The sequence below is a fragment of the Marmota monax genome, unplaced genomic scaffold, assembly GCF_021218885.2.
Source record: "Marmota monax isolate L192 unplaced genomic scaffold, Marmota_monax_Labrador192_F-V1.1 WCK01_AAM20220418_F8-fsc00055, whole genome shotgun sequence".
Taxonomy (NCBI): Eukaryota; Metazoa; Chordata; class Mammalia; order Rodentia; family Sciuridae; genus Marmota; species Marmota monax.
The window spans coordinates 8,659,291-8,671,753 of record NW_026695205.1 but is presented as its reverse complement, the minus strand read 5'-3'; the positions used below and the strand labels follow the sequence as shown (position 1 = coordinate 8,671,753).

The 12,463-nt window shown below is 40.8% G+C and overlaps 1 protein-coding gene across 1 annotated transcript in view; it reads right to left on the bottom strand.

The window, feature by feature from the left end:
- The window catches only part of F5 (coagulation factor V), a 72,284-nt gene that overhangs the window by 14,977 nt on the left and 44,844 nt on the right, over nucleotides 1-12,463 (bottom strand). The window contains exons 13-16 of the mRNA XM_046430053.2: nucleotides 7,495-10,030; nucleotides 3,946-4,120; nucleotides 1,266-1,502; nucleotides 47-254 (exon numbers count right to left, since the gene is read on the bottom strand). Coding sequence (XP_046286009.1) covers nucleotides 47-254; nucleotides 1,266-1,502; nucleotides 3,946-4,120; nucleotides 7,495-10,030 — 3,156 coding nt within the window. The remainder of the gene's footprint in view (nucleotides 1-46; nucleotides 255-1,265; nucleotides 1,503-3,945; nucleotides 4,121-7,494; nucleotides 10,031-12,463) is intronic.

Below are 12,463 nucleotides of genomic sequence, written 5' to 3'. Positions count from 1 at the left end.
CCAGTGTGATTAATTCAGAGATCAGATTCAAGTCAGAGGACCATACCATGAAACTCATGGGAGTTTTTTACTTCTGAAGATTCACGTCTCTGAGACCCTTTGGACTTTTCATAGTACCAGCTCTTCTTTTCATCAAAGACCATAAAGAGTAAGACAAATTCTCTCATGTCCATGGGCATGTTGCTCTCCTTGTGAAGTGTTCCTTTACGGCAGATCAGAAGGGGACCTATCAGGCCAGAGTGGACATCTTTTTCCTGGAAGAGAGGAATACCAAATGGCACAGTTCACCTGTGCTCAGGATTGCCTTCACACTTTTGGGGCAACTAATCATATTGAAAAGGAAATCTCAAAGTCTCCAAATTTAAAAATTATTAATCATCAGCTTAATAAACCTGGAGACTTTTCACTTAATTCTGTTGCATTCCTCTGATTATATTCTTTATCCCAGTAATGATGATAATAATGTCATTGATAATACAATGGGTACTAGATTTGAACACCTGTACTATATTAAATAGTTGGCCTGTAGGATCTCATTTAATCCTGACAACTGTCTTCTATGATAATAAATATAACCTCATTCATTGAACAAATATTTATCAAGTGCTACATACTATTATCTCATTTTTAATTTTGGAAACTGAGACTGAGAGGTCAAGTAATTTCTTATGGTTGCACAGTGAAAGAGTAGGAATGTAAATCTAAGTCTAGGACTTAGGGATGTAGTTCAGTGGAAGAGTATGTGCGTAGCATGTTCTGGGCTTGACCCCCAGGACCACACACACACACACACACACACACACACATACATACACAACCTAAGTTTGTGCTCTTCCTACTGTGCCTCAAATGAAGAAATCTTTTTAAAAAATTATCTGAAAAAAATTGTATATATTTACCATGTACAACATATTGTCTGGGATTATATGTACACTGTGAAATGATAAATGAAGGAGTCCCAATCTTTCAGTCCTTTTATAAAGAGCAGAACACTGCTGCAGTAAAAGGCTCTAGAAAATTGCAAATAAACACTTTTTCTGTAGACTCAGGCACTCTAATGGGGGCCGGCCATTTAAATAATCCTCCATCCTGTTCACTGAATCAATGTTTCTCACTCCCTTTTATGGTAGCTGTGGATGGCTGACACACCCTTCCACGTCCTCATGCAAAGGCAGACTTTTAAGACAGAAATCCAATATTCTTGCACATAACAGAGTCAGACTGGAAGGCTGGGGATGGTGACAGCCTTGGATGGAAGGACCTACCGGGTTCACCGCAGAGTAGTAGGCCCAGGCCCGACAGGCGGAGCCAGGGCTCTCGGGCCCTGACCGCTCGGTAGCATGCCACACATATGTGTAGCTGGTGTTTGGCTGAATAGCATTATCCTCCTTGAACCACTCAGGAGAGTCATCTTCATAAGTCTTTCCTTCTGATGACTTTTCATAGGAGACTCCATGGGCATGAAGAGAATATGGTCTGGATGCTAAGTTTTTAAAACGGACCTATGAACAATCCACAAATATACTTAAGCTTAAGAAAAATCCAAACCAAAAAATTGTCAGCATGATAGGCCGAGTTAGACAGTTGTGAGATGAGAGCACTTACAATGGCGAAGTACTTTATTTATAATATTTCATCTACTTCTACAGTCATCCCGTGAGATAGGACTCAAATAGTTTATCCAGAAACACCAAAAAATGAATTCTCAGGCCCAAGGCCGCAGTGTTGACATTATCAACAAATAAAATAATAGAGATAAGTTCTAGGGATCTGAAGGCAAATGAGGCCCTTGCTTGTAACAGGCTTTCAAACTACTGACGAAGAGAGGCCTACACATGTGAACGCAAGCCACAAGTCTGAGACAGCAGGTGGTATAGTGCTCCTTTTCTCAGAGGGAGAAAGAGGAGAAAGACATTTCAGGCTCCCAGAAGAGCACAAAAGGCCTGTGAGGAGGGGGCGGTGAAGGACGAGTTTGGGGGACAGCAAGCATCTGAGTATGGCTTAAGTGCATGGCAGACGGTGGGACCTTTTGGAAAATGAGGCTCAAAGAGGACCAGGTAGGACCAGATAATGGAGGATCTTAAATACCATGTGGGGAATCTTAGTGCCCCAGCACCATCTCTTAGCCTGTTCCTTCCATAGTTTCTTGTGACTAAAATCCCCCTAATCTTGAGAGAAGAGTATTGCCTCCCATGCCTTCATGGAACAACTAGAGTAGTTAAGATCCTTGCATTCTGCAATGGTTTGGATCCTGAAGTTCCCCAAAGGTTGTGTGTTGAGGGCTTGGTCAGTATCCTGTGGCATAGTTGGCAGGTGGTAAAGTATTTAGGAGGTAGGAACCAGCAGAAAGAAGAGCAGGTCACTGAGGTGTTCCCCTGAAAAGGATATTGGGACCCTGGCCCCAACCCTTCTCTCTGCTTCCCAGCTGCCATAAGGCGAGCAGCTCTGCTTTTCCATGAGCTCCTGCCATGTTCTGCTCACCTCAGGCCCAAAAGCAATGGAACCAAGCAACCCAGGACTGCATCTTCAAACCATGAGCCAAAATAAATCTTTTCTTATTTAAGTTGTTCCTCTCAGGTATTTTGTCACAGTGACAGAAAGCTGATTAATACATATTCCTGTTCTCCGATGTGCATTTTTAAAAAAGAGCAAATAGTCACTGAAAATTTGGTAAATGCTTAAATAGATATAAAAGGTTATATTTCTGGATCTAAAATAGATTATTTTAGACTCAGGGCCCCTCCTCCTCCTCCTCCTCCTCCTTCTGCTTCTTCTTCATCATCATCATCATCATTATTTTGAGAGAGGTTAGGAAGGATGGCAGAGATAAACTTCGTTATAAAAGCTACTGGCGAGGAGAGGCACACACACAGGAACCCAAGCTACAAGTCTGAGACAGCAGGTGGTATAGACAAAGCATGAATGGGTTTAACTGGGAATGCCCTGGAGAAGCAGCTGATTGGTTGAATGTTCAGGAGAGGTTGGAAGAATTAAAGAATTAAAGGCATGTAGCTGGATACAGGATTTTAAAAGAAATGACCAGAATGGGGAAGATACTTTGGGGACTTGCTTCCTTCTGAACGCTCAGAGACATATTTACTTCCCTTACTGGTTTTCTTTAACTTCACTCTGTTTTCTTTTAAGAAAACACCATGAGATATTATTAATTGCCTCTGCCACCTCTGCTATAGCTGTGAAACTCAGTTGAACTGTTCCTGAATATGTTAGTTTGCTATGCTAGCTTCAAATAGGTTAGCTTTAGATAGATAGAAATTATAGTGTAACAATGAAATGTCACTCAGTCATAAAAATATGAATGGAATTGTAGCATTTGCTGGTAAATGTATAGAACTGGAGACTATCATACTAAGTTAAATAAGCCAATCCCCCCAAAACAAAGGCCAAATGTTTTCTCTGATATGCAGATGCTAATACACAATGGGGGTGGGAATAGAAGTTCATTGGATTAAACAAAGGGGAATGAAGGGAAGGGAGGAGGAATGGGAATACAAAAGACAGAAGAATGAATCAGACATAATTTTCCTATGTTCATATATGAATACACGATCACTGAAACTCCACATCATTTACAACCACAAAAATGGGATCCTAATAGAATAAGTTATACATACTCCACATATGTACAATATGTCAAAATATACTCTACTGACATGTATATCTTAAAAAAAAGAAATAAAAAGCAAGAAAAAACAAGAAATTAATGTGATATCCTCCAAATTATACTATTTTCAGCATTAAAATTTTTTTTGTCTTAAAGTTTGTCAAATGGCTTAGCAAGTAGTCTTTGAGAAGAAAATGTGATTGCTTGTTAATTTTGGAGAATAAATCACCAATAATAGCTCATTCACCGCCTTCACCTTTACAACCTCTGATGCTTATGGAAATTCCTCTGATGATCTTAGTAGCACTCAAAAGTTGACTTACTTGGATGACATCATCCACTTCAGCTCTAATAACAGGACCAAGAATGCCAAGATGCTCCTCATACTCCCCCTGAGGGTCACGTATGGTAAAAGTGCTATCAAGATACTTTCGAAAAACTACTTTCTTATATGTGGTGTCCTCTCGAATGTCGTCAGTGTCTTCATTGTCCATTTCACTGAAATGATAACAATAGTATTTACTTAAAAGAAGAGATTAAAGACTGTTAAAAGGAATTTAGGAAATTATTTCTGAATGTGATATCTAGCACAGAGAGTCTTTAATAAATGCTTGATGGATGAATTAATAAATAAAAATACAGGTCATTTAATATTTTCTAGCTTCCAACTCACATATCATTTCTTAGGTAAGATTCTTTGGAATACATCAAGTCTTTCAAGTAATTCCTCATATTTCTATATATAGAAACCTGGATGAATCTGAGTAAAAAATGAGAGTCCCCAAAAGTTATATGTACAGTGTTACTGTATTATTACAGTAAATACAGCAGACTCCTATAGTATTTCTATGATATATGTAGTAAATTATGTATAATTTATTCATGAGATTTTTTTTATCAAATACCTAAGTAGATTAACAAATATAAGTTCATATTAACATAGATTTTAATGTCAAAGGCAGACAAGGTCATTCACCAAGCAGTGTCAGAAGCAGAACTTGGGCTGTCAGGTGACAATGCCCAGGTGAGTTAGAAGGTCACCTCTGTGGAAGGGCCTGGGTGGACAATTGTTTTGTACTCTGAAAGTGGCTACTCTCTGGAGCTGCTTTTGCTAAATGCATTACTACGAAGCTTTTTGACATTGGTCTGGGCAAAGATAGTTTTGGCTATGACTCCGTAAAAAGGTAACAAAAGCAAAATAGACAAATGGGATTTTATTAAACTAAAAATGTGCATAACAAAGGAAACAATCATCAACAGAGTTAAGAGACAATCTGTGGAATAGGAGATAATGAAAACCCAAGTAATCTGAATGAAAATGAGCAAAGGACCTGAATATGTTTTTCTCAAAAGGAGAAATACAAATGGCCAACAGGTATATGACAAATGCTAAACATTACTAATAATCAAAGAAATGCAAATTAAAACCACAGTGAGATTTCACTTTATATCTGTTAGGATGTCTTTTATAAAAAAAAAAAAAACAAGAGGTAAGTGTGGACAAGGACATGGAAAAAAGGGAACCCTGAACACTGTTGTTACAGGACCCAGTTAAATTAGTTGGTACAGATAGAGTTAAATTAGTTTACAGCCATATGAAAAGCAGTATAGCAGTTCCTCAGAAAATTAAAAATAGAACTACTCCATGCCCAGCAGTGTTACTTCTAGGCATGTATCCAAAGAAAATGAAGAGAGACCCCTGCACTCCACATTCACTGAGTCACTGTCCACAACAGCCAGGATGTGGAATGAACCTAAGTGCCCACCAGTGGGTGAATGGACAAAGACAACATGGCATATATCCACAATGGAGCACCATAAACTTTAAAAAGTAGGAAATTATGTATTTTCAACAACGTGGATGAATGTGGAGGGCATTGTGTGAAATGAAATAAGCCAGCACAGAACACAAATACCATATGATCTCAATTATATAAGGAATCTGAAAACATTAAACTAGAGAAGAGAATGGTAGTTATCAGAGACTTTGAAGAAGGAAAGATGTTGGTCAAAAGATACACAATTTCATTTGTTGGGAAGAATACTTTCATTTCAGGAGGTCTATTGCACAACATGATGACTATGGTTAATAACAGTGTAGTGTACTCTTAAAAATCACTAAGAGTGGATTTTAAGTATTCTCATCACAAAAAGTAAGTATGTGAGGTATTGCAAAAGTAAATTAGCCAGACTGAGATATTTCAAATTTACATATATAGAGAAACATCATGTCCTATACCTTAAATATATACAAACAACAAAAAACTGTGGCACAGCACATCTTATGGAACACTACTCAGCAACAGCATGAACTACCGATGCATGCAAAAACCTGGATGAATCTCTGGAGAATTATATGTTGCATTTATGTAATATTCTTGAAATGACAAAAAATTACAGAATAGAGTCCAGCGTAGAGTTGTCAGCAGACAGGAGGTGGTAGGAAGGAACTAGACATAACTACAAAAAGGCAGCAAGAGGAACTTCTGAGGTGATGGAATGTTCTACATCCTCACAGTTTTGATGTCCGTATACTGATTGTGATGGAAGATTATAGTTTTGCATGATATTACCACTGGGAAAAACAGGGAAATGATATAAGGACTCTGTATTGTTTCTCGTAACTACCTATGAATCTACAATCATCACATAAAACGTTTAATTAAAAATGTAAATACAGGTCATTATTCTCCATGTATTTTCATCAGCTCAGTCTGGGGCCAGTAGATGTCAAATTTTCCCACTGATTCTCAAATCTCCCAAGCCTAAGGAAATAAGTCAAAAGCTCGTCTGTCAAGCCCATCATATTTGTTATATTCCATAACCATCAACATAAAATCTTCGTCTGCCTTCTTTCCAGTATTTTTCCCCTTAGCCATACAACTCTGAGCATAGAACACAATCTCAAAGAACACACAGAGTAGGCAAAACAACTTTGCCATAAAAGTGGGTTGTAGGCCTTGAGTGGGACCCACGATTTTGAAGGAGCTGATTCCTTCCCTTTCCACTCTGCACAGATCCTGAGAGCTATCCCCTCAGGGTCTTCCTCAGAACTCCTCGGACAACTGGTTGTTCCCATAGAGTAATGGGTGCTACCTTTCAGTAGGAAGTCATGGAGAAAGTATTTTAAACAGAGTTCTAATGTGGAAATGTCAGGCATCAGATTAATGGGCTAATGTTCCCAAGTCATACTATACATTGTGTTTACATACTCTAATTACACTTTGTTTTTAATTAATTAGTGTAACAGGTAGCTTTGTAAGAGTCATGAGCTACTTCCAGACAGTTTATGCACAGTCACCCTGTGGTACCCCTGAGAATCTGTAGTTGAGTAAGCCTTGCTCCTTTCCTCCTCTCTCTTCTCTCTTTATATCTTCATCCCAGAATATAGAGCCCAGCCCAATATGGCTTTCTACCCTAAGCAATACTGAATTGAAAACGATCTTTTAAGAAAGTGCATGGATCCTTTATAAACTCTGTGTTGTAAACAAGTAAATGAGAAAGGAGATTTCTGCATCAGAACTTGGATTTGAAGCCAACTTCAATTAAATCATAATGATTAGCTGATAGCTATGAATAGATGAAACTGCACTGGAGCAAGAAGAGGGGGTAAGAACACGTATGGTAAGAGAAGAGGAGACAGGATGAGGCTTATTTACCTCTAGAATATCATAGACATCCCACAGTGACTGTTCCTAATATTGTCCAGGTAATATCTAAAGTAGAGAAACTAATTTTGGATTGATAAAGAAAATATTACAAAATATTGATAAATGTCATTTGCCCAAAATTATCTTCCCACACTACTGGAGCTCCTTTTTTTCAATCAGTAGTTAAAGAGTGAGAATATAGAAGGAGAAAACTAGTCAAACCTTTGTGCAAATTTTGAATAATCCCAGGATATTTCTTCAGCAGCAATATAATAATATTTTCTGTTTCCATTGTTGCTGCGGAGGTACCATGCTGCAATGCTGTCAGGGTTTCTGGAAGAGTTGATGTCTGTCCTAGTATCAGTTTGGTAAGGGTCATCATAGGCGACATACTCCACTTCAACATAGTCTTCTTCACTGCTTTGGACTTCCTTCCTTGGAATGATCTCAATGTAATCTCCATCATCTCCACTAAGGCCCACTACAACCAGTGGATTAAATTCCTCGGATACAAAAGCATCACCGAGTGTTGGAGATGGCAGAGGAGATGGCATGTGCACAGAGTCTGGATAAGGAAAGGTCTGACTGAATTCTGAAAGAGGCAACAACTGGTTAGACTCAGAAGGGTAAGCTGTATGATCAAGATCTGGAGGAGGCAGTGTTGGACTGAGTTTAGGAAGATGGATTGTCTGATCCAGGTCTGGAGAGAGAGTCACCTGGCTGAGGCCTGGGGAAAGGGGCATCTGACCCCCATCTGGGTCCAGATTTATCTGACCAAGTTCTGGTGAGAGAGTTATCTGATCCTCATCTGGGTCCAGGTTTGTCTGACCAAGTTCTGGAAAAAGGGCCACCTGACCCCCATATGGGTCCAAGTTGATCTGACCAAGTTCTGGTGAGAGGGTCATTCCATCCAGATCTGGATCCAGATTTATCTGACCAAGTTCTGGTGAGAGAGTTATCTGACCCTCATCTGGGTCCAGGCTTGTCTGACCAAGTTCTTTAGAGAGGGTCCTCTGGCCTAGGTCTAGGGAGGGTGTTGTCTGGCTGAGGTCTGGGGAAGGGGGCGTCTGATAAAGGACTGGAGGTACAGCTGTTTGGCTGAGGTCTGGGAAAGGGGTTGTCTTGCTGAGGTCTGGGGAAGGGGTTGTCTGGCTGAGGTCTGGGGAAGGGGTTGTCTGGCTGAGGTCTGGGGAGGAGGAGGTCATCTGACCTTGGTCTGAATAGAGGAATGGGTAATTGGGATCTGGAGAGAGAGTTGTCTGCCAGCCTTCAGGTTCCAATGAAGGCGACATGTGACCCAGGTCAGCAGGGTGGAACTCATGGCTCAGGTCATAATCGAGCATCTGGCTGAGCTCTGGAGGAGAGGACCTGTGACTGGGGTCTGCAGTAGAGTGTGTTCCATCAGGGTCTTGGATAGGAAATGTGTGATAGTGCTCTTCTGGGGTCACTGTCTGAGAAAGATCTAGATGGTAGCTTGTCTGGCTAGTATTGTTTGTAGTGTTTTGATTATGGTCAAGAAGTGAGACTGTCCAGCCAAAATTGACAGATGTGGATGTCTGATTAAGTTCTTCAAGAAGAGATGTTTCATTGGATTTTGGGGGTAACAATGAATGATCAAATATCCTTTCTGAAAATGTGTTGTAGGACTTTCCTCTTAGAGGATTAAATCCTCTTGGAGAGAGAGGAACATGGTATGCAAGCTTCTCTTCCTTTTTCTTTTTTCGTGTTCTGATGAGAAATGGTCTTTTCTTCAGCCCACTATTTCCTCCATCCTGTCTTATCTGTAAGGATTTATGTCTAACTCCAGGAAACTTTGGGTGGTCACTAGGCTTGTTAGGTTTGTCTGTAGGAGAGATGCTTCCTCCCCACATCCCTGAGACATTCTGGGGGTTGTTTGGCAGCTTACTAACAGCCACATCTTCATCAGTGTCTTGAATTATTTCATAGCTACCCTTTTCAGAAACCAAATGCCATTTCCCATTCAAAGTCTTGGATGGATTCTTTTGTTTTAAGAGTAAGGGCTCACTAGGAAGTTCCTTCCAGGGTTTCCTTTTGGAAGAAGTGTTGCCATGGTTTAAATGCCTCCCAGATTTGTAGGCTGGTAATTTCATCCAGGAGAACCTGTGCTTTGCTACTCGGTCTCTCTCTGGACTTCTCAGTCCTTTTGCCCCAGGTGGAAGCAGGCTTATCCCTGTGACATCTGACTGCAGAGGATCCTCTAGAGGGTCTTCAGAATATGGGCTGGAATGCTCTGTCATGGAAGGGTTGATAACTGAGTTCTCACCTAAGCCAACAAGGTAACCCCTCGGAGGATCAACTCTTGTGGCTCCTGGGTGAGGAAGGGTTTTCTGAGGTTCTGTGAGGTTATTAGCTATGAGCCTACTAATGTTACTTGGGGAAGAAGAATTTGAGTCAATAGCTGTATCTCTACTTGGGAAAATGAACTCGGAGCTGTCCTCCAGAGCAAGGGCAGTAAGGTTGAACTCATCCTCTTCCTGATTCAATGATGAGTTTCTGAATGACCTGATTCCAAACTCTGAAGCCAGTTTATCCTGATAATCATAGTCAGGGTTGTCTTCTTCTTGTTCATTTTCTGAAGAATCATGCATTTTGCGTGTACCCATGACTGTAGGTGCTATAGGTTCATAGAAATCATATGAGTCATCATCATCATCCCGGATACATTTAACATCCCTGAATCTCAGCTTGAGGTTTTTGCTTCTTGGATTGGAGTTCATGGTAGTTAGCATCCAAGTTCCTTTAGAAGAGAGAGAGAAGAGAAGGCTGAAGGTGCAGGAAAAGATATTAAAACACCAGGGTTCACGGTAGCAAGTTCTTTCTAGTGAACTTTAGCTGGGAATGCCTCAGTGTGGTTGATGGACCACTGCCAGTCTGTGAACTGGATTATTGGTCATGATAACATAGGAAATAAACCGAGAATAGCATATTTAGAAAAAAAAATGTGAAAGCAATTTAACATTGCCGTGGCATCCAAGGACATGATATATGTACTTATCTTGTTTAACAGAATATAGACTAAAAGATATTAGTGGAGATTAGGGAGGGAAAAAAGCTCTTCAGCACAGATATTGCTAGAGTCACTATTATTAACAAAGGGGTGGATCAAGAATAAAATGGGAGAAGACAACAAAAGTCCTGGAAGACCCAGCGATTCTCTGCAACTCTCAAGGAAGCATTCGTAATTGAAAAGAACATCTTTGGCAGTGAAAAAACGAATGTTCCTACATGAAATGCCAGTGAACATCACCACTAGTTTACACAAAGATGCCAGGAGGAAAAAGGCGGCGAATAGAGTGCATCACCCCCGTGTACCGCGTCACTGCGCAGGTGAATAACGAGTTAGAATGACCAAAAGCTATCTTGTTAGGAATTTCCAGCAAAATTGGGGTGCACCAAAACCTAGAGGAAGGATTTCCATCACCGAGGACCGGTTACTGGGTCTCAACCGCGAGTGAACTGTGTGGCCGGAGATCCAGGCTGATTGATCCGCGGCCCGCCCCACGGCTAGAGACGGTGGGGCGCCGAGAAGCGGCCAGCAACGCAGAGATACGACGCTGCGGATTCTGTGGAGTCCTGCCGGCTGTGCCCTCACTGAGCTCCGGGCTGAGTTCAGGGTTTGAGAGGGGGAAGGAAGCGGTCCAGTTCTGTCCCCCACACAGGACAGTCCACCAAGGAAGCCAGCGGCCACCATCTTGGAGAGCTGACGTCACCATCGCCAGTTTCCGACAGATCGCAGCAATAGAACAGGTGTGTGTTATTCAGCCCATCTCCCACACAGCGGGGAATTCGCATAAAATCTCTCCCCAGCTTTCTGGGGGAGGGATTATCAGAGGGAGCGAGAATAGAGGCGTGGGGAAAGGTAAAGGCACCTGACCTCCAACTCCCCCTCCCATCAGCGGGGAAAACGAAACCTGTCTTGCCAGCTCTGGGGGAATGGCAAGCGGAAGGAATCAAACAATAAGGTGCCGGTTCCCAATAGCCTCGCTCCACACCCAGCAAACTGCAGGCCCAGAGTATAGTTTGAACTGCCGAGAGGCATCACACTGGGGAAGGCCTGGCTAGCAGGAGAAGCCAGGGGACTAGAGGCCAGGAATAAACCTAAGCTAACAGGTTTTTGAGAGACACGGGAGGGGGGGTGGGGAGTGGCCTCACACGGATTGTATCCTACAGCCAGAGGGCAAAATCTTGGCCCGGAAGGCACAGCACCACCTACTGGAAGCGAAGAAAATAGAAGCCTAACAGTGCTTTTTTTTTCTTGTTTCATTTTTTTAATTCTTTAATTTTTTAATTTTAAATTTTTTTCTTTTAATTATTTTTTTCAATTGTAATTTTTATTTTACTGCATTTTATTATTATTATTTTTTAAATCATTTCTATTCTTTTCTCTTTCTTCTCTCCCTCTCTCTTTCTTGGTTTGCGTCCTTACCTTTTCCCCATCTTTCCTCTTAAGCATGAACACCCAGATTACGTATAACTTACTAAATGCAAATAGATGAATACTACGAATAGGTCTATAGACTGCCTAAGCCCTTAACCACCCCCAAGTACTCCTGTCTATTCTCTTGTTAATATCCGCCTGCATTTGAGCAACCCCCCAAAGAAGCTAACATATACTAACCTCCATACCATCAAATTGCCCGACCTTAACATAAAATCCTAAGTCCAAACCTCAATTCTCTATATGCCATCAAAATCTGAAGGCCTTTAATGAAACTAATGAATTTACCTTAAATCATAATTAAATCCAACATCTCTAAACATTGTCTCCTAACACAAAGGAGAGATAGTGGAACTATAAAAACCAAAACAAATTTAAAGGAAAAAACAGAAACACAGCAGTCAAACAGAGTTGGAAAGTAACTTGAGCACCATGAAAAAACAAGGGAAAAAAGGATTACAAACAATGCAGGACATCTTAAATACACAGGAGAACCTAGAGGCATCATAAAAATGGACAGAGAAAGAACTCAAGGCATACCTAACTCAGATGGAATGGAATCTTAGAGAAGACATTAGACAGCAAGTCCAAACTATGAAAGTATATTTTGAAAATGAATTAAATAAACAAATTCAAATGGCAAAGAACGAGCTCTACCAGGAGATAGAGATTTAAAAAAAAATCAAACAGTAATCCTAGAAATGCAGGAAACCATAAACCAAATTAAAAACT